This window comes from Microcaecilia unicolor, chromosome 7 (genome assembly GCF_901765095.1).
Source record: "Microcaecilia unicolor chromosome 7, aMicUni1.1, whole genome shotgun sequence".
NCBI lineage: Eukaryota > Metazoa > Chordata > Amphibia > Gymnophiona > Siphonopidae > Microcaecilia > Microcaecilia unicolor.
Window position 1 is genome coordinate 193,296,505 of NC_044037.1, and position 27,880 is coordinate 193,324,384.

The 27,880-nt window shown below is 45.1% G+C and overlaps 1 protein-coding gene across 3 annotated transcripts; it reads right to left on the reverse strand.

The window, feature by feature from the left end:
• Window positions 1-27,864, reverse strand: LOC115473855 (glucose-1-phosphate thymidylyltransferase 1-like). 3 transcript variants are annotated; one of them, XM_030209002.1, is made up of 10 exons: window positions 27,574-27,864; window positions 26,982-27,120; window positions 24,932-25,136; window positions 21,191-21,280; window positions 17,250-17,329; window positions 12,807-12,922; window positions 10,363-10,460; window positions 10,181-10,249; window positions 9,704-9,762; window positions 1-143 (listed from the first exon to the last, which is right to left on the reverse strand). In XM_030209002.1, the coding sequence occupies exons 3-10, from the start codon at window positions 25,121-25,123 to the stop codon at window positions 23-25; spliced, it is 825 nt and encodes a 274-aa protein (XP_030064862.1). In that variant the 5' UTR covers window positions 25,124-25,136; window positions 26,982-27,120; window positions 27,574-27,864; the 3' UTR covers window positions 1-22. The 3 variants fall into 3 exon arrangements, with proteins under 3 accessions (XP_030064862.1, XP_030064861.1, XP_030064863.1); XM_030209001.1 differs by having other exon boundaries at window positions 27,560-27,864; XM_030209003.1 differs by lacking the exon at window positions 26,982-27,120.
• Between the last annotated feature and the right edge of the window lie 16 nt (window positions 27,865-27,880).

Below are 27,880 nucleotides of genomic sequence, written 5' to 3' on the forward strand. Positions count from 1 at the left end.
GCTGTCTATATATGTGTTGCTGTCATTGAAGGTAATCAGTCAGGTTATCTATCTTGTCAAGAAAATACTTGTTGCAGCTGATATATGATAGCAAGTTTCCAACATCGAAGCGGCCACAGATCATGTGCACAAAAACCGGTTTCCTGGAAGGAAAAAAGATAGGAAATATTTTTAAATGTTTAATGTTTCATTTTGTGCACATCAGTTGGTAAAGGGATTTCAGCACAAACTGCTCATGCAAGGAGTAAGGCTGTTTTTGCTGGCAAGGAAGTTTTGCTATTGTGTCTCCCCCCGATAAAAATGTAGACGGGCATTTCCAAAAGGATGTCCATCTGCTGGAAATGTCTAGCATGAACATCCATTTTACAAACTGAAATGTCCAAATTTTGAATGGGGAAAAAAAGGACATGGATGTCTGTATAGCCACACAGATATCCATGCAGAGGAGCAGCCCAATGGTTAGAGCAGTGGACTGTAAGCCAAGGGGCCCAGGTTCTAATCTTTCTTTTTTATTTTTTTCTAATTGTGAGCCCTCCAGGATCAGAAATACCTACTGTACCTGAATGTATACCTCTCAACCTTCAGGCTTGCAGGTGTCTTATCTACAGTAAGTATTGAGGGCTCACAATTACAAAAAAAAGTTAAAGTAGGAGTAGAACCTGGATCCCTTGGTTTATAGTCCACTTAACTACTTCTCAGAGCTGCTTTATGCTCTGTTAACGCCTGTAATACATAAAGCTGTGGTGGAACCTGGTATCCCCTCCAGTTTCACTTGGGGGGGGGGGGGCAGCAGGGACACCAACCACTGGGCTATTAAGCAGGTATTGTGCCTTAATCCCTCCAGTGGATAGCTGCCTACTCCAAGCACCTTTCTGTAATCTGGACGTTCCTCAAACAGGTCTAAATAAGGACGTCCTTCATCTTGGACATGGCTGTTTCTTCCCCTTCGGTAATCACTGTTGGAGGTCCAGATTTGAGGCCCTCCCTAGTCCTACCCAAAACATGCCCTCTTACTAAATGAGCATACTGCAGTGTTGGATGTCCCTATTCTGCCTTTGCAAAATTGGGATTTGGATGTCCCAAGCACATGGACATCTATTTCAGTCTTTTGAGATATTTTGAAAATGAGCACCTATGCCAAAGAAAAACTCAAACCTTACAGAAGCATCTACTATAATAAAACTCACCCTCAATGTTCTGAGGACACTGACGTCAGTGAAGCCAAGCCTGGCCCCTGACTTCCTTCAAAAAGGTTTGAAGGTTTGTGGTGGTGAAGCCACCAAAATCGCTCCGGGCCCCGCCCTCGAGGGCGGAGCAATGGCAGAACAACGAAGGGGTTGGCAGGGAGGGAGGGGGGTGGGAAATCGCTCCGGGCCTAACGTCATGACGTTGGGGGCGGAGCAATGGCAGAACAACGGGTCGGGGGGGGGGGGGGGTGTTGCCAACGAAAACCTTGCTAGCGCCCGTTTCATTTGCTCAGAAACGGGCCTCTTTTACTAGTCTTAAATAACTACTTGTACAATAATGTGCAGATAATTAGCAGAACCTGATTTTCAAAACAGAAGTTGCCTGTATATAATTGATTAAATATTGAGTTATATGGGTAAATATTCAGCTGTAACTTTATTTCAAAATAATGCAATTTACATGCATTCTTGTCACGTTAGTTACCCATATAAGATTTATAAAAATATTATTCCCCCCTAACCCCTATGCCTTTGTCTACACAATATATGTAGTTAGGTGGTTGAAAATATACTTTGAGTGGATACAGCACCCCATTAATTCTATACAGTGTGCCACAAATTAGGCACCTAACTTTAGGCACTCAAATGTGGGTAAATGGCAGTTAGGCACCTAATTAAGCGTTAATTTATAGAACAGCCCAAAGGGCCCTTCTACTAAGGCTCACCGAAAAATGGCCTGCGCTGGTGTAGGACACAGAGAAGGTAATACAGCATACACAGAAAGTATACAGACAAAAAAGCAACACTGGGCCTTCAAGACTGGGACAAAAAAAGTTATTTATTGATGACCAGACATGGGCCATGTTTCGGCGCTAAACAGCGCCTGCTTCAGGGGTCTAACAAGAAGAGACACAATAAGGTCTACTTGAAGTCAGTTCAATGCCCCAGCGTGTAAAGGATCGCCCTACGCCGCAATTGCGAAAATGTGGCTCCATATTTTCGCAATTGTGGCGTACGGCAATCCTTTACACGCTGGGGCATTGAATTGACTTCAAGTAGACCTTATTGTGTCTCTTCTTGTTAGACCCCTGAAGCAGGCGCTGTTTAGCGCCGAAACATGGCCCATGTCTGGTCATCAATAAAGAACTTTTTTGTCCCAGTCTTGAAGGCCCAGTGTTGCTTTTTTGTCTGTGCTGGTGTAGGCACATTTATTGGACACGCTCAGGCCCATTTTTAAGTGTGTCTGCAAAAAGGGCCTTTTTTTTTTTTTCTGGCCAAAAATGGACATGCGGCAAAATTAAAATGAGTGCACGTCCATTTTGGGCCTGAGATGTTACTGGCACCCATTAACTTAGCGATAAGGTCTCATGTGTTAACCGGGTAGTAATTGTCAGCACATGTACACTGCCGATTACCACCTGGTTAGCACCGCACGGTAGAAAACAAAATATTTTCTGCCGCGTGTTTTGGATGCACGTCAAAAACAGAATTACTGCCTGGGGCATGCGGTAGCCGAGTGGTAGTTCTAATTTGACGTGTGTTGGACACGTGTAGGTGCCTATGCACCTTAGTAAAATAGCCCCTTAGTGTTTAAGTGAAAAGGGGGCATGAATGGGAGGGGTCACCACTTAGGCACCAGACTTCTAGAATCCTAGGTGCCAACATTTACACCTGCCTGTTACATGGTGTAAGTGCTGGCGTCTAGATGCCACTATAGAATATTATGGCTCTCAGATTTTCAGTGTGTAATTTTTAGTGCCCTTTATAGTACTGCCCCCCCCCCCCCCCCCCCAAATGTACACCTGAAATTCCTCATTTTACATGTCTAAGTCCAAACTAAGCTTTTGAAAATTTGACCCTACAAGTTCTCCAGTATTTCTCCAGTCATGAAGCCTAGGCTGGATCCTGCTTCGGTCTCCAAGTCATTCTCTTTAGCCACAGTGTGTAATTGCAATTTTGTTTGTTTAAAAAAAAATGCCTATGATTTTTCTCCTCTGGCTATGTTGCTATAGTTCTGTTATACAGTTTCAGTGTCATACTAACTCACTGAGCATTAAAATGCTGTTTGCTAGAGGGGATTATGTTTACTTTTATGAAAGAGGACATAAAGGCAAATGGATATCAACAGTACAATGGGTAGACTCTGGGAGAACATTTCTTAAAGCCATTTAACTTACTTAAAATGTCATCTCTGAAAATTACTCCCTACTTGTGCTTTGCACAGAAGGCATACTTCTAGCCAGACTGCAAGGAAGCATTGCCAGAGATTTGTATAAATTGCAGGAGGAAAACACATTTTCTCCGAGGACAAGCAGGCTGCTTGTTCTCACGACTGGGTGACGTCCACGGCAGCCCCCACCAACCGGAAGAAGCTTCGCGGGAGGTCCGCACGCAGGGCACGCCCACCGCGCATGCGCGGCCGTCTTCCCGCCCATGCGTGACCGTTCCCGCCAGTCTTTTCTTTTCCGCGCCTGGAGAGAGTCGTGCCGTCGCCGCTCTCTCTTCGCAGCCCCGGAAAGACCGTCGCGTTTACGCGATTTTGTTGATTTTTTCGTTTAGTTTTGGTTGCCGCGCGCTCCAGTTTTCCTTTTCCAAAAAAAAAAAAAAAAAGAGAGCACGCGCTCCTTTTCCCTCGTTTTCCAGCGAGGGCATCGCGTTGCGGCCTTGTGGCCGCGCGATCGATTTATTTTTTCGAGGTGTGATTTCCGCCACCATCGACGACTTTAACTTCGCCAACGCGATTTTTCCGTCGATGTCCTCGAAGGTCCCGAGTGGATTTAAAAAGTGTGGTCGGTGCGGCCGGCCGATCTCGCAGACCGACACCCACGCTTGGTGCCTCCAGTGCCTCGGGCCGGAGCACAATATCAAGTCGTGTTCTCTGTGTCTCGGTCTCCGGAAACGGACTCAGGTTGCGAGGCAAGTTCTGCGGGACCGTCTTTTTGGAACTTGCGCCGGCCCCTCGACGTCGACGGCATCGGTATCGACGCCCGGCCCTTCGGAAACCGGTATCGATGCCCGAGAAATCGGCCACCGATGGCATCGACCCCAGGAGAACAGGTCCCGTCGGCCCGCCGGTCCTCCGGTGAGGGTAGGGGTGAGAGACCGCGTGGGCAGTCGGCCCCGGTCACTCCCTCAGCCCGTGGCCCTCGGGACCGAACCCTGTCTGACCCGGTTCCTCGGGACCGAGGGGGATCGACCTCCTCCTCCTCCATACCACCTGGCACCGGTGACGGGCACCGCAAGAAGGCTAAGAAGCACCGTCACCGGTCGCCCTCGACGCATCTGGCTCTCGGTACCGGGGAGGAGTCGACGCCGAAGCGTCCGCGTCGAGAGGACAGGTCCCCCTCGGTGGTGGAGGTACCGCCACGGCAGGGTCCTAGCACTTCGGTGCAGTCTCCTGGACCTCAGCAGCTTCCGGCACCGACGCCTCTACCGGCCCCCACGTCTTTCCCGACAGCGGGCCTGGACGAGTGCCTCCGAGCCATCCTTCTGGGGATCCTGGAAGGGCTGATGCGCCAGGCTGTGCCGGCGCCGGGGGTGCTTGCGCCCTCGGCGCCGGCGAGCTCTAGCCCGGTGCCGAGGCCGTCGACACCGCCGCCGCTTGCGGCGCCGGTCTCGACCACCACGCAGGTGGAATCCCCGTCGACGTCGATGGAGGGAGCTTCGTCCCCGCCGGCGCGGGAGTCCACCGCTCGACGACACCGAGGCCTTGGTGCCTCGACGTCGAGCCGGGCCCGGTTCCGGACTCAGCTACATGAGCTCATGCCCGATACCGAGGAAGAGGCCTCGTGGGGGGAAGAGGAGGACCCCAGATATTTCTCCTCAGAGGAGTCTGCGGGTCTTCCCTCGGACCCCACGCCTTCACCAGAGAGGAAGCTCTCGCCCCCTGAGAGTCTCTCATTTGCCTCCTTTGTAAGGGACATGTCGATTTGCATTCCCTTCCCCGTGGTCTCCGTGGATGAGCCGAGGGCTGAGATGCTCGAGGTCCTCGACTATCCATCACCACCTAGAGAGTCCTCCACGGTGCCGCTGCACAATGTCCTCAAAGAGACACTGCTTCGGAACTGGATGAGACCATTATCTAATCCCACCATTCCCAAGAAAGCAGAGTCCCAGTACAGAATCCACTCGGACCCAGAGTTAATGCGGCCCCAATTGCCCCATGACTCGGCGGTCGTGGATTCTGCTCTCAAGAGGGCACGGAGTTCGAGGGATACCGCCTCGGCGCCCCCGGGGCGGGAGTCTCGCACTCTGGACTCGTTTGAGAGGAAGGCCTACCAATCCTCCATGCTCGTGACCCGCATCCAGTCATACCAGCTCTATACGAGCATCCACATGCGGAACAATGTGAAACAACTGGCGGACCTGGTCGATAAGCTCCCGCCGGAGCAGTCCAGGCCTTATCAGGAGGTGGTCAGGCAGCTGAAGGCGTGTAGAAAGTTCCTGTCCAGGGGTATCTATGACACCTGTGACGTGGCATCTCGTGCTGCGGCCCAAGGTATAGTGATGCGCAGGCTCTCATGGCTGCGTACCTCTGACCTGGACAACCGCACCCAGCAGAGACTGGCCGACGTCCCTTGCCGGGGGGATAACATTTTCGGTGAGAAGGTCGAGCAGCTGGTGGACCAACTGCATCAGCGGGAAACCGCCCTCGACAAGCTCTCCCACCGGGCGCCTTCAGCATCCACCTCAGCAGGTGGACGTTTTTCCCGGGCCCGGCAGGCTGCACCCTATTCTTTTGCAAAGCGTAGGTTCACCCAGCCGGCCCAAAGGCCTCGTCAGGCACAGGGACAGCCCCAGCGCGCTCGTTCTCGTCAACAGCGTGCGCCTAAGCAGCCCCCTGCGCCTCCTCAGCAAAAGCCAGGGACGGGCTTTTGACTGGATCCACGGGAACATAGCCGCCCTCAAAGTGTCCGTACCGGGCGATCTGCCGGTCGAAGGGAGGTTAAAATTTTTTCACCAAAGGTGGCCTCTCATAACCTCCGACCAGTGGGTTCTCCAAATAGTGCGGTGCGGATACGCCCTGAATTTGGCCTCCCTGCCACCAAATTGTCCTCCGGGAGCTCAATCATTCAGCTCCCATCACAAGCAGGTACTTGCAGAGGAACTCTCCACCCTTCTCAGCGCCAATGCGGTCGAGCCCGTACCACCCGGGCAGGAAGGGCAGGGATTCTATTCCAGGTACTTCCTTGTGGAAAAGAAAACAGGGGGGGATGCGTCCCATCCTAGACCTGAGAGGCCTGAACAAATTCCTGGTCAAAGAAAAGTTCAGGATGCTTTCCTTGGGCACCCTTCTGCCAATGATTCAGAAAAACGATTGGCTATGTTCCCTGGATTTGAAGGACGCATACACTCACATCCCGATACTGCCAGCTCACAGACAGTATCTCAGATTCCGCCTGGGCGCACGGCACTTTCAGTATTGTGTGCTGCCCTTTGGGCTCGCCTCTGCCCCACGAGTGTTTACAAAGTGCCTCGTGGTGGTAGCAGCCTACCTACGCAGGCTGGGAGTGCACGTGTTCCCATATCTCGACGATTGGCTGGTCAAGAGCACCTCGGAGGCAGGAGCCCTCCGGTCGATGCAGTGCACTATTCAACTCCTGGAGCTGCTGGGGTTTGTGATAAATTACCCAAAGTCCCATCTCCAGCCAACTCAGACTCTGGAATTCATAGGAGCTCTGCTGAATACCCAGACGGCTCAGGCCTTCCTTCCCGAGGCGAGGGCCAACAACCTCCTGGCCCTGGCCTCGCGGACCAGAGCGTCTCAGCAGGTCACAGCTCGGCAGATGTTGAGACTTCTGGGTCATATGGCCTCCACAGTTCATGTGACTCCCATGGCTCATCTTCACATGAGATCTGCTCAATGGACCCTAGCTTCCCAGTGGTTCCAAGCCACCGGGAATCTAGAAGATGCCATCCGCCTCTCCACCAGTTGCCGCACTTCACTGCTCTGGTGGACCATTCGGACCAATTTGACCCTGGGACGTCCATTCCAAATTCCGCAGCCCACAAAAGTGCTGACAACGGATGCATCTCGCCTGGGGTGGGGAGCTCATGTCGATGGGCTCCACACCCAGGGTCTGTGGTCCCTCCAGGAAAAGGATCGGCAGATCAACCTCCTGGAGCTCCGAGCGATCTGGAACGCACTGAAGGCTTTCAGAAATCGGCTGTCCTGCCAAATTATCCAAATTCGGACAATCAGGTTGCAATGTATTACGTCAACAAGCAGGGGGGCACCGGATCTCGCCCCCTGTGTCAGGAAGCCGTCGGGATGTGGCGTTGGGCTTGCCAGTTCGGCATGCTCCTCCAAGCCACATACCTGGCAGGCGTAAACAACAGTCTGGCCGACAGACTGAGCAGAGTCATGCAACCGCACGAGTGGTCGCTCCATTCCAGAGTGGTACGCAAGATCTTCCGAGAGTGGGGCACCCCCTCGGTGGACCTTTTCGCCTCTCAGACCAACCACAAGCTGCCTCTGTTCTGTTCCAGACTTCAGGCACACGGCAGGCTAGCGTCGGATGCCTTTCTCCTTCATTGGGGAACCGGCCTCCTGTATGCTTATCCTCCCATACCTTTGGTGGGGAAGACCTTACTGAAGCTCAAGCAAGACCACGGCACCATGATTCTGATAGCGCCCTTTTGGCCCCCGTCAGATCTGGTTCCCTCTTCTTCTGGAGTTGTCCTCAGAAGAACCGTGGAGATTGGAGTGTTTTCTGACTCTCATTTCGCAGAACAACGGAGCGTTGCTGCACCCCAACCTTCAGTCCCTGGCTCTCACGGCCTGGATGTTGAGGGCGTAGACTTCATTGCGTTGGGTCTGTCTGAGGGTGTCCCCCGTGTCTTGCTTGCCTCTAGGAAGGATTCCACTAAAAAGAGTTACTTTTTCAAGTGGAGGAGGTTTGTCGTTTGGTGTGAGAGCAAGGCCCTAGAACCTCGTTCTTGCCCTGCACAGAACCTGCTTGAATACCTTCTGCACTTATCAGAGTCTGGCCTCAAGACCAACTCAGTAAGGAATCACCTTAGTGCGATTAGTGCTTACCATTATCGTGTGGAAGGTAAAGCCATCTCTGGAGAGCCTTTAGTCGTTCGATTCATGAGAGGCTTGCTTTTGTCAAAGCCCCCTATCAAGCCTCCCACAGTGTCATGGGATCTCAACGTCGTCCTCACCCAGCTGATGAAACCTCCTTTTGAGCCACTGAATACCTGCCATCTGAAGTACTTGACCTGGAAGGTCATTTTCTTGGTGGCAGTTACTTCAGCTCGTAGGGTCAGTGAGCTTCAGGCCCTGGTAGCTCATGCTCCGTATACCAAATTTCATCACAACAGAGTAGTGCTCCGCACCCACCCGAAGTTCCTGCCGAAGGTGGTGTCGGAGTTCCATCTTAACCAGTCAATTGTCTTGCCAACATTCTTCCCCAGGCCGCATACCCGCCCTGCTGAACGTCAGTTGCACACATTGGACTGCAAGAGAGCATTGGCCTTCTACTTGGAGCGGACACAGCCCCACAGACAGTCCGCCCAACTGTTTATTTCTTTCGACCCTAACAGGCTAGGGGTCGCTGTCGGGAAACGCACCATCTCCAATTGGCTAGCAGATTGCATTTCCTTCACTTACGCCCAGGCTGGGCTGGCTCTTGAGGGTCATGTCACGGCTCATAGTGTTAGAGCCATGGCAGCGTCAGTGGCCCACTTGAAGTCAGCCACTATTGAAGAGATTTGCAAGGCTGCGACGTGGTCATCTGTCCACACATTCACATCACATTACTGCCTCCAGCAGGATACCCGACGCAACAGTCGGTTCGGGCAGTCGGTGCTGCAGAATCTGTTTGGGGTGTAAATCCAACTCCACCCTCCAGGACCCAAATTTATTCTGGTAAGGCTGCACTCTCAGTTAGTTGTTCTTCGTAGGTCAATTTTCTGTTTACCCTCGCCGTTGCGAGGTTCAATTGACCTGGGTTCTTGTTTTGAGTGAGCCTGAGAGCTAGGGATACCCCAGTCGTGAGAACAAGCAGCCTGCTTGTCCTCGGAGAAAGTGAATGATACATACCTGTAGCAGGTGTTCTCCGAGGACAGCAGGCTGATTGTTCTCACCTACCCTCCCTCCTCCCCTTTGGAGTTGCGTTTTCATCTTTTGCTTGTCATTCAACTGGCGGGAACGGTCACGCACGGGCGGGAAGACGGCCGCGCATGCGCGGTGGGCGTGCCCTGCGTGCGGACCGCCCGCGAAGCTTCTTCCGGTTGGTGGGGGCTGCCGCGGACGTCACCCAGTCGTGAGAACAATCAGCCTGCTGTCCTCGGAGAACACCTGTTACAGGTATGTATCATTCACTTTCACAAGTACCTGAGTTATTTTATTCCTCCTGGGTGCAAAATTTATGGCCATTTTTCTTACATATATTTTAAGTTTCAAAGGTACTTTCTCTCTAACACTCAGCACAGAGTCCAAGTGTTCATACACTTTACAAACCATGGAAGTCATTTGAAAAATGCCCCCATCTACTTTACACACCACCTACCTACTCACAAGCCAAGCTATGAGATGGCCAGGTGCATCTTTCTCCTCGACTGGAGCGTTCTGTAACAAATAAAACAAGCCTAGATAATAAGTTTTAACCATGCTGTGGAGAGGCTGGTATTGCAACCTCTTGTATAGGAAATAATTTGTGAAGAGTTTTCGGTATCGGTTTGTAGTGCCTTTCTTTTCTCAAAGTAGACTGACAGTTGTATTTCTACTCCCGGTCTGAACTTGGAGTTCTGTTTTTCTTATAAAAAAAAAAAAAAAATCAATGTTACTGTACAAGTCCATGTGGATGGTAAAAGATGATCCAGGAAAAAAAAAAAAAAAAAAAAGCTAGTTGCCAGCCCTACTTCCAGCTGTTTCTGAACAGGATTATTAGATTTAACCCACAAGAGAACTCCCAGATGGCTCAGTGCACTGGGTCTGTTCCTGTGTCCTAACAAAACAGAGTGAACAGGAGGGAAAAAAAAAGTACCTTTTTTTCTTCCAGGAATCCTTGAATCAGGGGAAGTGTGTTCTTCGACAATACATAGAAACATGGGCACTGGGGGGGGAAGAAAAGTCACCTTTTAGGTACTGAAAACAAATGCTAGAACAATGAATAAAGTTTAAGAACACTAAAATATTCCAGCAAAATAAATATGCTGGGTGTAATACCGCTCTTCGGGAATCTGTTTCTTCTGAAGAAGGCTTTTCCTTCAAGGCTGTAACTCTGAGATTCTTGTCCGTTTCCAGGATCCCATAATTCCTTGTTTCTGGTAAGGAGGTAAAGAACACCAATCTCATGTGTTTTATATGATTTTTAGAATTGTACACCACCTCTCCGTGTCTGATGAACAAACAAAGGGATTCATTTACTATTGCTACTACTACTACTATTTAGCATTTCTATAGCGCTACAAGGCATACGCAGCGCTGCACAAACATAGAAGAAAGACAGTCCCTGCTCAAAGAGCTTACAATCTAATAGACAAAAAATAAATATGGTAAGCAAATCAAATCAATTAATGTGAACGGGAAGGAAGAGAGGAGGGTAGGTGGAGGCGAGTGGTTACGAGTCAAAAGCAATGTTAAAGAGGTGGGCTTTCAGTCTAGATTTAAAGGTGGCCAAGGATGGGGCAAGACGTAGGGGCTCAGGAAGTTTATTCCAGGCGTAGGGTGCAGTGAGACAGAAGGCGCGAAGTCTGGAGTTGGCAGTAGTGGAGAAGGGAACAGATAAGAAGGATTTATCCATGGAGCGGAGTGCACGGGAAGGGGTGTAGGGAAGGACGAGTGTGGAGAGATACTGGGGAGCAGCAGAGTGAGTACATTTATAGGTTAGTAGAAGAAGTTTGAACAGGATGCAAAAACGGATAGGGAGCCAGTGAAGGGTCTTGAGGAGAGGGGTAGTATGAGTAAAGCGACCTTGGCGGAAGACAAGACGGGCAGCAGAGTTTTGATCCAATTGGAGAGGGGAGAGGTGACTAAGTGGGAGGCCAGCAAGAAACAGATTGCAGTAGTCTAAACGAGAGGTGACAAGGGTGTGGATGAGGGTTTTGGTAGAGTGCTCGGAAAGAAAGGGGCGGATTTTATGGATGTTGTAAAGAAAGAAACGACAGGTCTTGGCAATCTGCTGGATATAAGCAGAGAAGGAGAGAGCGTGTGCTATGTGGTCAAGTTGGACCACTGACATAGGCTATCTGGCTAACTTTAGGACCCCATAATTCAACTAAATAGATGCTTAAAGATAACCAGATATCACTCTGATGTATACTGGCCCTGGTATTTTTAAGAAGAATACTACTACTTATCATTTCTATAGCACCACAAGGCATACGCAGCGTGATGTGACCTACAAATGAACACAAAGTAAGTTCTGCTAAGTGGATATTTCAGCAACAGTTGTAAAATGGTTGCTGAATGGGTGCACAGGGCTCCTGTCTCATGGTTAGCACTGCTTAGGCGCCAGGAGAAGAGATACAGTAAGTGCAGGGCCAGAGGATCATTCCCTGAAGGAAGAAAAGAGTGAGCCTACACTAGGCAATTCCCTCCTCCTGTTCAAGAGAAGTTGACACGGGTTGGGGCACAAAAAGCAAAACTAGGGATTGGCATGAGGCAACCTTTATTTGGGTTGCAAAAGCAGAAACTGAGCACAAAAGAAAAAATTTAAATTCCATAGAGAATGAGAGAGCGCAGTTGTCTATACAACAATACAGAGCGTGGTGGGGGTGGTAACGTATAGAGCAATGCTTATGGTTAAGATGTATTAAAACTGCAGAGCACACTGTTTTAACAAACATTTTCTAAGTTTTGCACTCATACACTGTTGGGGAAGGCAAGCAGAACATGGTTCATGGATTTTTTTTTTCAATCTCACAATATATATTCTTATATATTAGTATGTGTTTGATGGGGGTATGCGTGTGCCATTTGTGAATGTGTGTAGGAGGGTAGTAGTTTTGGGCAGTGGGGCAGTTTTGGAGGTGGGAGAGTAGAGAACCGGGATGAAGTGGTTTGAAAGGAGCAATTCCACAATTACTGTTTCCCTTTTTAGTCTATGCTGCAGAAGTGGGAACTCCTTTTCCCACACAAATGCATTGAGCCTTTTTCTTTTTTTTTTTGGTGTGTGGGGTGGGGAGGGGGCATGCTTAAGGTTCATTAGGATTTACTATCCCATTGTAAAGATGTCGGAGTAGCTTACAGTCTAAAATACAGGGGGGGGGAGGGTAAATAACAAAACATAATTAAGGAAGGGCGGGTAGAACTACAATGCAAGACAGGCAAGAAAAAAAAAGGGTATGAAAGGTTTGCTTATTCCCTGGAACCCCCTGGTCCTATCTGGCCCATTTTTGAATTCAATGTGTCTTTAAACTAATTTTTTTCCCCATGCCATTATGTTTTAATTTTCATAGCTACTCTGCTCCCAGCTATGCTTTTCTTGATGGTTGGAAAGAATAGAAAGCAATGGGCTATTTTAAGACAGACTGACAGGTTAGCATTGCCAGGAATGTTAGAATGATTCAGAAGCACAAGTGCAGGACAGAGGAATCGGCTTGGGCCTAGGTGTGTGCAACTTTTCATCCTTTTACCACTTGTGAAATACAGTACAAAAGAAAGCTTACCTTCATCTTTGCAGAGGTATGCCAGTACTAAGTTAGCCTCATTGTTCTCATGCTGCATTTTATCAAATTTTGCTAGAATTTCTCTGAGACTGAAATTCTCAAAGAATAAGGTATCCCTGTACCAACATTAAGGGGAAAAAAATCACACTGATTAAAAACTGAGCTTATCCAATTAAAATTCTACACAAATTAAGAGCAGATGAACAAGTTACAGCTGTTATGTGAAGTCAGTTAATAGAATTAGAGATGCAGTTTAAAAGTGTAGTGACTATAACAATATATGTACCCATTTTACATTATTTGAGCACTTCACGGTATTATTTCAGCTATGTACCGATTCATAGCCTCTATGGCCTAAAGAAAAACAAAATTCAGGCTAGGTCCACCTGATAGCAGAACTGGTTAGGTATGGACATGGCCCGATTTTTCATCTAAGTCTTTAGGCCATAGAGGCTATGAATCGGTGCATAGCTGAAATAATGCAAAAAGTGGACATGGCTGTTTTGCGCTGAAGGGGCTCATTTACAGGTTCTTTTACTAAGACACGTTAACAGATTTAGCGTGCGCTAAATGATAAAGTCACCCATAGGAATAGAGGGCTAGATTACATGACGCCTAAATAATCCACACGGTAAACATTTCTGTCTAGGCATATTCTATAAACTGCGCCTAGATTTATGCGTGGCATATAGAATATGCCTAGGCAGACATCACTATGCCTAAAACTACATGCAACCGTTTACGCCAGCAAAAATGTGGCATAAATACCAGCACATAGATTTATGAACACTGTGCCATATTTTATAACAACGCGTGTACATTTCCCTGCCTATAACCCTTTTTGCCTGTGTGCATTAAAATTTAGGCACAGTACGTTCCAGAATACACTTTAGGATTTGTGTGTGTAAATTCTAATTATTGCCAATTAGTGCCAATTAGTGCCAATTAGTGCTTATTATTGCTCATTAAGTGCTGTTAATGCTGATTAGCTTGTTAAGCCAATTAAGTGATGCGCATTGTTATAAAATCTGCCTGGATTTCGGCACGGAACTTTAGTAGTGCTATATAGAATCCGGGAGATAATGGACATCATAGCATTTAGAGGACACCTTACTAAAATATCCCTTTAATGCAGGACTTTCCAGCAGCCAACTCAAAGAATGGCCAGCTTTAAAATAAAGACTGCATGCACATATAGGGCCAGATTCAGTAAATGGCGCTGAAAAATAGGCGCCAGAAAAAAATCAGTACTTAGCACTATTCCATAAAGCAGTGTTTCCCAAGTCCGGACCTGGAGTACCCCTTGCCAGCCAGGTTTTCAGGATATCCACAATGAATATGCACGAAAGAGATTTGCATAGAATGGAGGCAGTGTTCGCAAATCAAGTTCATGCATATTCATTGTGGATATCCTGAAAACCTGACTGGCAAGGGGTACTTCCAGGACTGGACTTGGGAAACACTGCCATAAAGGATGGGCCACGATGAGCGCCCTTTATAGAATGGTGCCTAGTGGGGATTCCCACGCCCAACTTTGGCACAAGGACTTACACTAACTGAAACTTGGTGTAAATCCTGGTGCAGATCCCCAGAATTCAATGACCCTGTGGCACATCTTTTGAGAACACCTTGACCAGTCTATGCCTCTTCCATGGCCACGCCCCTTTTTAGGTTGTGCACTATGGGCGCCCAGGCTTACTGAATAGCATGCAACCCCCGCAGCTCCTTGTGACCCTGGGCAAATCGCTTACCTCCCCTTTTGCAAAGCCATGCGGCAATGCAAACACAGCCCATTCACTTGAATGGGCTGTGTTGACATTACTGTGCGGCCTTGTAAAAAGGGGGGGGGGGGTTAACCTTCCATTGCCTCAGGTACAAAAACTGAGATTGTGAGCCCTCTAGGGACAAAGAAAGTACCTGTATGTAATGTATGATTGTTCTCTGCCTTGAACTTAATGGTTAAGTGGATTATAAATGCTAGAATTATAATTATAATCAATTAACATCAATAATTGTTAGCATCCAATTTTGATGCTCATTAATTAGGTTGTGTATGCTTCTCTAGATCGCGACCAAATTTGGGCATGGATATTTGGCGCACTTTATAGAATCCAAGGGATAATGCTATAAATAAAGAATGGTGCAAACAAAGAAAGTCCGTAAAAATCCACATTTTGACTTTTGAAAATCACGATTTGGATGTTTTCAGCAGCTGGATGGTTTTTAGCCATTTCGAAATGTCCATCTGCTTCGATAATGAGCACCATAGCTTTTTTTTATGTTTTTGAGCAATTTTAATGTTTACAAATTTTAAAAACAACCCCCTCGCCCCTTTTACAAAGTAGCGCTAACGGCTGCTAATGCGGTAATGCCGACACAGCCCATTCAGAGTGAACGGGCTGTGTCGGCATTGCTATGTGGCTTTATAAAAGAAGGGGAAAGCAATCTAGCTAATTAACTGGTCCTTTATCGATGGTGTACACTTTTATCGAGTTTTGGGAGCACTAGCAATTTTCAACGTTTCCAACTGCCACAGATCATTTTTAAAGCATTTTTCAGCATTTTAAGAGTGAAACAGATTTTTATGGCCCTCTATGAGGTTTGTCCACTTGTATTATGGGATTTATCAAGTTTTTAGACGGATTTTAGAGGTTTTCTCCAGGTCTTAAAAAATTTGGCTAGAGACATAAGCAACACTGAATCAGTGTGAGCAGTTTCACTACAACAAGCTACCATTTCGTGTTGCTGTGTCAGAGAGAGCTGGTAATTCCTGTTCACATAGTTTTTTATCTTAATAATTTTTACTTCTTGCCCACATGTGTGCTTTGACTACTTATGCTTTTTTTCCCCATTAGTTTTTAGCCTTTACCAAGTAGGTAGAGCCAACTAAATGCATCACTTGTGTAGGTTTGTCTCTGTTTCACCTCCAACATTGTTTTGAATGCGTTTTTAACATTTTTTTTTTTTTTTTTTTTTAAATAACGCACGGATATATTTATTTGGCACTCTCAATTGTCTTTTTAGTTATCCTGGGGTGCCTTCCGGGACCGGGTTTGGGAACCACTGACTTAACCCTCCATTTCCCAAGGTACAAAAAGCTTGTGAGCCCAGTAGGGACAGAGAACCAGACAGAGTCCCCTTATTGTCAAACTCCTCTTACTCTCTTACCTATCTATATGTTCCATCTTTGCTTATACTCTACGCTGGCTATTAAAATGTTTTATTACGTATTGTGTTGACATTGTAAGTAGTATACTATGCCATACTCTGTATTGTTATTTGAATATTTTTACTGCCACAATTATCTATTGCTTATGTTTGATTTATTCCTACTGTACACCGCCTTGAGTTAATTCCTTCAAAAAGGCGATAACTGTTGTGGTGGATAAATATTTTTACAAACTTTCTTCATGCAATCTGCTCTTTGTTTATACCATATTAGATCTTGCAGATCATCTGGTTTTAATAGAAATATAATTATGGTGTATGCATCTACCTTCATCTGTGATCTAAGGTCTACCAGTAGGTCAATCAGAGGGCTTAATGGCCACTGCAATGGCCAACCTTACCAGTGGGCACATGCTTAAATGAAGCCCTGCAGCCCTCTGCATCCCCCACAGGCTGCCCCTAGCCACTGTAAGGATGACAGCTCCAAAATACAGAGAGCACACACTACTCTAAAGACGTTGGGCCCGATATTCAAAACGGCTCCTGGCTGTTAAATCGCCTGTCCGGGCTAACTGGGCATTTTCAGCAGCACTTAGCTGGCCACTGAACATGCTTAGTTACTGTCCAAGCTGAAACCTGCAATTTGAGGGGCATTCCGAGGGCGGGGGCAGAGTCAGCACTTAGCTGGGTAAGAACCAATTTTCGGCACTTAACCAGCTAGTAGAACCACACAAATAGGACTGCATAAAACAAAGTCCTATACTTATGCTGTTCTTCAAAGCCAGTTAAGTGCTGAATATCGCACTTGGGGCAAAGCATGGATACGGCCTGGCATTGAATTTCTGGGTATAACATAAGTGGTGGTCGTCAAAATGCTGATCGCCGCCAGCTGAATATCGAGCCCATTCTCTTCTTCTTTGAATGATGTATGTTAAGCAAGGACAACATCTCCATTTTATCTGCTTTAATGACTTTATAATCTTGATACGATTTAATTTGCATGACTTAAAGCATTAAGGGCCTCTTTTACTAAAGCTCGCGGAAAACGCGACACAGCCCATTCAAAATGAATAGGCTGCAGCACATTTGCTACGCCAGGAATCACTAGCATGGTTTAGTAAAAGAGGCCCTAAATCTTATGCTTCTACATCATTGTATTCTAGATCTATCTTGCCACAGATATAGCACATGAACAGTACAATCAATGAGAAATTCCAGACCACCTGGAACAGCTCTTAAAATGTAAATCAAAAACTTGCAAATTTAAAAACTTACCCAGCAACAACTATTATATGGTCATCTATGCTGAATTTATCTAGGACAAGCTGAAGACAGGCAATTGCTCCTAAACGTTCCTGTAACAAAATCATTGATGTACAGAAGACTTCATTATATTTTCTACTTTTTATGGTTTCCTTACTACGATGCCCTCTGTGAATTCACATTGTTTGTCAATCTGACTAAAACTCATGAACTGTAAGAAGCAGTATTCCTAGATTCCTTCAATGCTTGTGCCAAATGAACTCCTTTGTAGGTAAGTACTATGAAGCCAGCAGAAAGGAGGCCATATAAGGAATTTATTTATTGCACTTGTATCCCACATTTTCCCACCTATTTGCAGGCTCAATGTGGCTTACAGAGGCCTGTTATGGCATTACCATATCAGGGTACAAAAGATACAGTTGGTGTTACAGAGATAACATGGATATCAGGATAGTAAGTCAGTCTAATCAAGCAATTATAAAAGAATACAATCATAATAAGGGAGGAGTGATGATTTGTTGTATTTAACTATGGATTCTCGTGATACGCTTTGGTGAAGAGATAGGTTTTCAGTGATTTGCAAAAGTTGGTGATTTCGTTAGTTGTTTTCAGCATTCCACAGTTATAATAATGATAATAGAAATTAGTGGAAACTTGATATTCAGTGGCTTTTTGGCAGTGGAGGTCCAAAGCCTCTGGGGAGCACTGAGACCTGTATCATTAAAACTGCTGTCATAACTGTTAATAGCTGAAATGCACACTGCCAGCTTCAGTGTAGGAGACCATTGGTATGAAAACTGAACTATTTTCCCACCCATAGAAGAAGTCCCAGTCATGATTATTATGGTAGTGGTAACAGTAACGTGCCTGGATTGGCTGCTGTCGTGGACAGGATGCTGGGCTCGATGGACCCTTGGTCTTTTCCCAGTGTGGCATTATGTACTTATTAAATGACAGCAGATAAAAATGGCCCATTCAGTATGCCCTGCAAAGTGTTTATGAATGTAACTGCTGTTCCTTAAAGGTTAATCCCAGAGCCCATTGTCCTTCCTTTTTATACCCCTGCTTATGTACTGTATTCATTAACACACCTTAAAAGATTTAGTGTGGGCAAAAGCGATGTAACACAGCTATGAATTAATGCAGTGCTTCCCAATCATTTTGTGGTTGTGACCCCATGTTGGCAGCCAAATAAAAGTGTGCGACTCCCCAAAGGTATAGAATAATGACACACTTGTTATTTGTGTCTGCTTGAGAGTGGTCAACAAAGGTCAGGGAGTGGATCCCGACAATTTACCCTTGCATAACAGCAGCATTGCAAAGAAAATTAAAGATAGCAAGGAGACCGTTTACATGGCATCCTTACTCAGCAGCCATCTTGCCCTTCACAGAACAGCTTCTATGAAGTAAGAAGAAAAAGCTTGTAACAGTGGCCTTTCTGGATAGTCTGAGGTGCACAAGAAATGGAAAGAGTGTGATTAGAAGATGGATTAGGTCAGTATTCTTCACTATAAGGCTTGAAAGATATGGACAGTTCCCCCCCGACTCTCTTCCCCCAAAACACATCCTCCCCTCATCTCTAGAAGGTTGCTGCCAGTGCTCCCTCGGGCACAGCTCTTCCATTTTCTTCTGGCACCATGAGATTCTCAGTGAGTTGAAGCCAAGCGGTGTGCAAAACCCTGTGTAGTTTTTGCATGACTAAAAACACAGGAGTTTTGTACTACGTACTTGAAACTCGATGAGACCTATGCCTTGCCAGAAGAAAACAGAACAGCTTTTCCTTTATTGCCCCTTTTATTAAATTTGTTTATGGAATCCTTAGCACTGGCTATAAGGCAGTCTGCCCATATAGGGGGTCTTTTACAAAGCAGAACTAGCATTTTTAGCTCACGTTACAAATCAGCTGGCACTAAACGCTGAGATGCCCATAGAGGGGTATTGCTTGTCGGGGTTGGAAATTACATTATCACGGTATGCAGATGACTTATTAATGAACACAGCTATTTCAGTTATTTCTTCATTATTGTCCATTACTAATCAGTTTGGTCAGATTTCAGGTTATAGGGTGAACTGGGACAAGCCGTAATTTTGTTTCCTTTTTCTAAAACAGTTTACAAAGATTATGTTTTCCTGTATCTATGCCAATGGAAAGCATCCTATATAAAGTATTAAGGAATATGGTACGAGGTTTCTTTGGCGGATACTGTAAGCAAAAGTACTGATGTTTTGCTAAACTATTAAGATGGTATTGACTCCCAAAATTAATTATGTTCTAAGCATGTTACCTTTACTTTTCTCTGCAACTTTTACAAGGCTATGGAAAGTACTACTAAAGTTTCTTTGGCAAAACCAGCCTCCAAGGATTGCAATGTGGAAATTGCAGCAGGTAAGGAAATCGGGATGGGGGGAGTTAATTTACCAAATTTTGCTTACTACCATGTTGCTTATATATTGTGACAGGGTGATTATTGGTTTTTAGCAAGTGGTTTGCAAAATAAGCCAGTTTGGCTGCAGGTACAGGAGGCCTTGGTGTCACCTACCCCCATTTGGTAGGGATTAGCTCCTATTCAAAAGCAAGGAAGTGGAGGCTGCTGTGGTCGCTTTCCAGAGGCTTGAGGAGATGCCGGGTAAAGATGCAAATGATAATTATATGTTGACTGTATGGAATAACCCAGGTGGATTTGAAGAACGTTTCTGGTACTTGGTGGCTTCTACTTTATCTTGGAAATTGATTGCATCAGCGGGTGTAGCATCTGCCATTTACAAATACCTACAGTGTATATCCAAGAGAGTTTGCGAGTTTGACTTGCAGGATGGCCTGAGAGAAACACAGTGGCAAGCATTTTGGAGGTATGGTGCATGTTCTTTCAGTGTCATTTATGCAGTCGCTTTTTTCCTTTATTACCACTCTCTATGGACACCAATAAAAAAAAAGTAGGGATAATGTAAGTGACTCCTGCTGGTCTTGTAAAGGGTCAGTGGGGACTTTAATACATATGGTGTATGACTGCCCTAATTTACAAGTATACTGAAAGGATGTGTGGCAGAGAATCACAGACATCTTGTGTGTCGATGTTCCATTGTCTGTTAGGGCTATTATTTGGAAGTCTGGGATTCTTCCTGCTGCTACTTCCAAAGCTACAACATGTCTTTTTGATTATTTAGTCTTAGTTGCTCTAAAAGTTATTGTCAATCACTGGAAGAACAACGGTGATGTGCATGTCAATTTATGGTGGCATTGAGTCTGACTATTTAGGACATATGAGAAAATATTGACGATAAGGGCTTTATGGTTCCTAAAGGGGAAAGCAAGTGAGAGTTATTGGATCGTTATGTGTTAAACGATTCTTGAGAGGATTTTTGGAATTTTATTTGGTTTATTGTGTTTGGTTATCTTTGATATGATTTTGTATTTACCTTTGGAAATTATAATAAAATGTTTTAAATATAGAACAGCTTTTTCAGTGGCTGCATTAGCAGCAAGCCTGTAGAGAAGGTGAGAGAGAATTAAACTGGGGGCTTGGAAGGGGCGTAGGAGTGGGTAGGCTAGTGGAAGCTGACCGATGAGAAGGGGAGAACACTGTGAAAGAGAGGAGCTCAGGAGAATTTGTTGAAGATGATAAGTCAGGGGGAAAGTATATGGGAACAAAGGCAAGGACAGAGGGTGGAGGAAGAGACCATTTTAGTTAAAGTTTAACAGTCAGGCTGGCTGCATTATTAGAGGAACCCTTCTCATAAGGATGACTGTGTCACTGGAGGGAGATCTTCCTCAACTTGCCCAGGCACTCGCCATTTTGTCTTGCAGTGGTCCTCACTCTTACACTGAAGGTTTTTGCCTTGGAAAAAGTAGTGAAGATCACTGGATTAGGCGGTGAATACGTTTCAATCACAAAGAGACCTTTTGTAGCACATCAGAAGATCCAGGGTGCTCACCTTACCCCCAAAAAACATACCTCATTACTTTTTGTCCCATCATTTATAACTGTCACAGACTTGTGCCTCTGTGCCCATTCTTCAAATTTAGCATAGTAATGGTCATTGGTCTGGAAAATGAGAAAAAGTGATGCTGTTTTAAAACAGTCCAAAGTCACCATATTGTAAGTAATTAATACTAGCACATCCATATGTGTAACAACAGGATTAATCAATTTTCATATTCCATAGCAACATTAGAATTCATATAAACTAAATAACTGTCCATCTGACGGAGCACATCAGCATCGCAATAAAAAGAGTAATTCTGAGTAGCCCACATAGTTACTAAGTAAGCAGCTCCAGAAATGAACATAAGAATAGCCATAGTGGGTCAGACCAACGGTCCATCTAGCCCAGTATCCTGTTTCCAACAGTTACCAATCCAGGTCACAACTACCTGGCAGAAACTCAGATAGTAGCAGCATTCCATACTACTACTACTACTACTACTACTTAACATTTCTAAAGCGCTACCAGGGTTACGCAGCGCTGTACAATTTTAACACAGAAGGACAATCCCTGCTCAAAGAGCTTACAATCTAATGGACAAATGTAGAGTCAGTCAAGTAGGAGTAGTCAATTTGGGGCATTCTCAATTACATGAAAGGTATAAAGGTTAGATGCCGAAAGCAATATTGAAGAGGTGGGCTTTGAGCAATGATTTGAAGATGGGTAAGGAGGGGGCTTGGCGTAGGGATTCAGGAAGTTTATTCCATGCGTAAGGTGATGTGAGGCAGAATGGGCGGAGCCTGGAATTGGCGGTGGTGGAGAAGGGTGTTGAGAGGAGGGATTTGTCCTGTGAGCGGAGGTTTCGGGCGTGAACATAAGGAGAGATGAGGGTAGAGAGGTAATGAGGTGCTGCAGACTGAGTGCATTTGTAGGTAAGAAGGAGAAGCTTGAACTGTATGCGGTATCTGATCGGAAGCCAGTGAAGTGACTTGAGGAGAGGGGTGATATGAGTATATCGGTTCGAGCGGAATATAAGGCGTGCAGCGGAGTTCTGAACTGATTGAAGGGGGGATAGATGGTTAAGAGGGAGGCCAGTGAGGAGTAGGTTGCAATAGTCAAGGCGAGAGGTGATGAGAGCGTGGATGAGAGTTCGGGTGGTGTGCTCAGAGAGGAAAGGGCGAATCTTGCTGATGTTAAAAAGGAAGAAGCGACAGGTCTTGGCTGTTTGTTGGATATGTGCAGAGAAGGAGAGGGAGGAGTCGAAGATGACTCCGAGGTTGCGGGCAGATGAGACGGGGAAGATGAGGGTGTTATCAACTGAGATCGAGAGCGGAGGAAGAGGAGAAGTGGGTTTTGGTGGAAAGACGATAAGCTCGGTCTTGGCCATGTTCAGTTTCAGGTGGCGGTTGGACATCCAAGCAGCAATGTCGGATAAGCAGGCCGACACCTTGGCCTGGGTCTCCACGGTGATGTCTGGTGTGGAGAGATACAGCTGGGTGTCATCAGCATAAAGATGATACTGGAACCCATGGGATGAGATCAGTGAGCCCAGGGAAGAGGTGTAGATTGAGAAAAGAAGGGGTGCAATTCTGGTGCAAGCACTGGCTTCCCCCATGTCCATCACAATAACAGACTATGGACTTTTCCTCCAGGAATTTGTCCAAACCTTTTTTAAACCCAGATATGCTGGCCACTGTTTCTACATCCTCCAGCAAAGAGTTCCAGAGCTTAACTATTTATTGAGTGAAAAAATATTTCCTCCTATTTGTTTCAGTGTTTCCATGTTCCTTCACTGAATGTCCCTGGTCTTTGTACTTTTTGAAAGAGGAAAACAAAATCAGAGATTCACTTACATCACTCAGGATTTTGAAGACCTCAATCATATCTACCCTCAGTTGTCTCTTTTCCAAACTGAAGAGCCCTAACCTCTTCAGCCTTTCCTCATATGAGAGGAGTTCCATCCCCTTTATCATTTTGGTCCCTCTTCTTTGAACCTTTTCTAATTCTGCTGTATCTTACAGCGACCAGAATTGAATGCAATACTGAAGGTGAGGTCACACCATGGAGTGATGAGGCATTATAATATAACTGGTCTTATTTACCATCCCTTTTCTAATAATTTCTACATCCTGTTTGCTTTTTCGGCTGCCGCCGCCACACACTGGGCAGATTTTCTTGGGTGCTGACCCCCAAAGTGGACCCTAGCATCAGGTAACTATGATCTAATTTTTGAAGATAAACTACCCAAGTAATTTCCACTTTAAAAATTGGGTAGCAAAAATTGTATATACTAAAAGAACCTGCAATAAGTTGTTTTTTTTTTTTGGGGGGGGGGGGGGTGACTAGGGAGGGAGGGTTTAAAATAAATGTGCCCACATTATTTTTCTATCCTGAACTAAAGCAACCTCCCACCACCACCATCGCGGGAGATGCCTTTTTAACCAAGTTAAAATTATGCAAACTATAGAAGCCCATGAGGCATATTTTCAAAGCACTTTGGGAGGCTAAGTTCCATAGGTTTCTATGGAACTTTGGGAGGCTAAGTGCTTTGAAAATGAGCCTCCATGTGTAATTTAGCTGGCTTAGAGGTGGACAATTTTCAAACAGAACAAACTACCTTCAAATTGTGCTACTAGAACCAAAAAATCCTGTTAGTTCCTTAGAGAAGAATAGCTATTAACTTTATACGTCCTGATCCAGCTGTATTTTGGAAAATACGGCTAGATCAGGATACTGAACATCATTCAGGGTATCTACTTTTCCAAAGGAGAACAAATCCACCAAGGTGGATAAAGAACAAGTTCCCACTTCACTTACCTGCATTATCTAATTATTCAATAATGTATATATTTTTTTTATAGTTCATTCTATAATTAATTGAGCAATTTATTGATTTGTTATCAAAAAATCCTTTATACGTCTTGTATATGTTTTTACATGTTTAATATTTTTATTACCTTTTTATAGTCCATTTTAAAATTGACAAGTTTATCGATTAAAAATTCTTGTATATGTCCTGCATATGTTTACACATGTATTTTATATTTTTATATATTTTTATTATTCATTTGTTTTTCTTTTAAAAAATTGTTCATATACGTCTTATACATGTTTTCATTGTTTATACAGACTCCTGAGGAAGGCACTTGCGGTGCCGAAACAGGGTACTTTGTAGAGTCTCTAGTCATTAAAAATATATTTCCAACTTTGAACGTGTCCGGTTTGATCATTGAAGAGCCTGGTTCCATTCCCACTCCTATCTACTTTTTCAGCCATTAGTAAGAATTAGGGAAAAACCGCACCAGTCAGTGCTGAGACAGCACACTGCAAGGGGGAGAGGGAGGCATACAAAATTCTTAATTTTGTACAAGACAAAGAAATACAAGAAATAATTTTATGACTCATGCTGAAATTTCATCCTAATCTCTTGATGGTATACAAATGCCCAGAAATATAATCTTGTAATTGAGGGCTATTGTTTGTGTGGTACTTAAAGTAATAGTATCCCGTATGTTTACACAGAGACTTATCAACGGAGACATATTCAGCACCAGTATAAACTGGGCTTAAGCATTAAACAGAGTCCTAACCGTAAGCTTCATTTGGTGCAGGACAGACTTTGGAAGCTGAGGATTGACTATCTGGCATAGCTTTAAAACATTTCTCCACTACACTATCAGCAGTGAGGTTTCAAGATCATCTCTATTTCCGTGGTAAACTACATACAGTTTGAGCAAATCTACAGGAAAATAAAGGCACAATACACTCACAACCACAAAAATGTCAGCCACATCGTCTATAGCATCGAACGCTGCCACCCAGTGTGAAATAAGAGGAAGATGTCCAACGGGAAGCAAGGGCTTAGGGAGGCCAAGAAGGTGTTTAAACTCTTCGCAGTTTGCATTCTGCAGATCCCGGAGCAGTCTTGTACCATAGCCGGCAGCCAGAATAATTGCCTTCATTCTTAATTTCTTTCTGTAAAAAGAAAAAAAAAACAAACAAAAGAACCTCACCTTATTTAAAAACCTAATTTTTAAAAAACAATATACAATCCTCTAGTTTTGGTTAGACTCTAAAGGGGTTGTTTACTAAAGCTTAGATCGCGTTATCTGTAGCAGGGCTCATAGGAATAAAATGGACCCTGCTACAGATACCTCGAGCTAAGCTTTAGTAAACAACCCCCTAAATAATTTCATGCCTCCAATGGGATTGGATGACTTCCCATTCTTAGGGCACTACTCCATTAATACTGCATGATTTGAAATGGCATCTACGGCTCACTATCTTGCATTTCTTTGTCACTGATACGATTTCTCCATCATACTGAGGAGACAGTTTGCCTGCTAAACTTCTATAATACTGGATATATCAACTGCATCTCAAACTGTTAATTCTCGTACTGATCTTTCTGTATTTTATTGCATTCCTTTGCTTACTGGAGGTGCTGCTGCTTCAAGGATGCCATTCTGTGGGTTTCAATTGCTGGAATTTAGCGCGTACTTGGATTCCAGTTTGAAGCTCTTGAATTTATGTAACCAGAATGGCTCAAATGAGATGCTCTATCACAGGTCAATTTGAAACTCCTCAAACTCTCTGATGCGGGAAAAGGCCAAGAAACCAGCTGCCTCAAGTAAAAATGTTACGTTGGGAATGTTCTTTTTAAAAATTAAGAGGTCCTTTTACTAAAACGTGCTGAAAAATGGCTTGCGGTAGTGTAGGCGCGGGTTTTTGGTCACGCGCAGAATCATTTTTCAGCCCACCTGTAAAAAAATGCCTTTTAAAAAGTTTTGATGAAAATGGACATGCGGCAAAATCAAAATTGCTGCACGTCCATTTTGGGTCTGCGACCTTACCACCAGTCATTGACCTAGCAGTAAAGTCTCACATGGTAACCGGGCAGTAATGACCTACGTGCGCCAAATGCCACTTGGCACGCGGCAAAAAATAAAAATTCTTTTTAGACCGCACATCAAAAGTGAAATTACCACAAGAGCCACACGGTAACTCAATTTTGGCACGTGTAGATGCTTACGCGGCTTAGTAAGAGGGCCCCTAAGGTAGCTCTGTTATACATCTTGGAATTTCAGTGAAACTACTTGATAGACTTTTACAGAATATTGCTGATAAATTGATATAAAGGGCAAGGGGTTGGGATTTGATATTCTGCCTTTTTGGTGGTTACAATCAAAGCGTCTTACACATTATATACAGGAACTTATTTTGTTCCTCGGGCAATGAAGGGATAAGTGACTAGCCCAGAGAGTCACGAGCTGCATAGGGAATTGAACCCAATACCCTTAGGGCTTTTACTAAGTGGTGGTAAGCCCAACGTAGGCTTACCGCTCGCTAAACAAGAAGTACCGAGTGTACCTGGCAGTAATCGGGCAGTGCCACACGCTGCCCAGTTACCGCCGGGTTAACACGGGAGCCCTTACCGCCACCTTAATGGGTGGCGGTAAGGGTCCCCCCACACCCCGAAATGGTCGCACGGCAAGTGTTTTACTTACCTCACAGCCATTTCCTGCAGGAAAGCAAGACTTCCCTTTTACCAGCTGCGGTAAAAGGGGGCCTCGGATCGCGTGTAAAACACACACTGACGACAGCACTGGCCCCCTTTTGAAGCAGCTTGGTAAAATGGCCCTTAGTTCTTAGGCCACTGCACTAACCATTAGGCTATTCCTCCATGTTTCAAGGTTTGAAAATATGAGAGAACTTCCTCATTATTGTTAAAGCTATATTGTTTACTCATTCAGGCTTGTTTCCTTCAAAGTGGTAAGAATAGTTTTCTAAACGTTACAAGGGTCTGTTCCAACTACTTACCCAATACTAATTCTTCAGTTGTTTTAGAGGAATCGCTGCCAGCTTAACTTTCCTGAGTAAGAGGTATCCAGTCAAACGGGTTTTTGACTCCTTTTTTTCCCCACGCGATTAAACTTTGGACTAGTAGTCTTCCACTGAACTGAAGATACAGTTAAAAAAAAATTCACTTGTGCAAAATACTATCCAATTCTGTAATATAAATTCCTTTTTTTTTTTTAAGTGTATTTACTTTAACGTTATTTGCAAATTTCTGGTGAATGTTCCAGCTTATTTATTGCAGGTCATCTAGAACTGTAGGGGGGCGGGTGTCTAATAAGCGTTGAGAAAAGGACAGAACAGAGTAGCACTGCAATGCAACCTCTGTGGTCCCTATCTTATGAACGATGCTGCTGGCAGCAATATTGGCTACGTACAACCTTCAGAGGGCGACCCTATCTATCGCCAGCTCTTCTGCTGAGTGTGGTTTGTATTGGTAATTTATCAGCCTTAAGCACACACCGCTCCTTCCCCGATTTGACGCTGGACCACATCGGGTCAAAATATCGCTAAGTGCATCTGCACCTACTGTATGTATGTACCTGAAGTCATTCACCTTGTACTTCCAATGGAGAGAGCTAAATCCAAATCCACAGCTAAACTCTGAGCATGACCGGTCCGGGAGTCCTTCCTCCCAGCTCTCTTACCAGGGTCACGTGAGTGAGTACCCCTACGTTGCTAATGATAAGGCATGGCTAAAACTGTTGCTAGTTGAAGTCCCACCAAATTGAGCTATTTTTGAAGGCCGGCAGCAGGAAACTTTTGGCACTGATGGATTGCGGTTTATTGAACCAGTGCTACTGCTGTTTCGCTTGTCTCTGTGAATTTCAAGCCTCATTCTGCATTTCTAATACTCGCGTTGC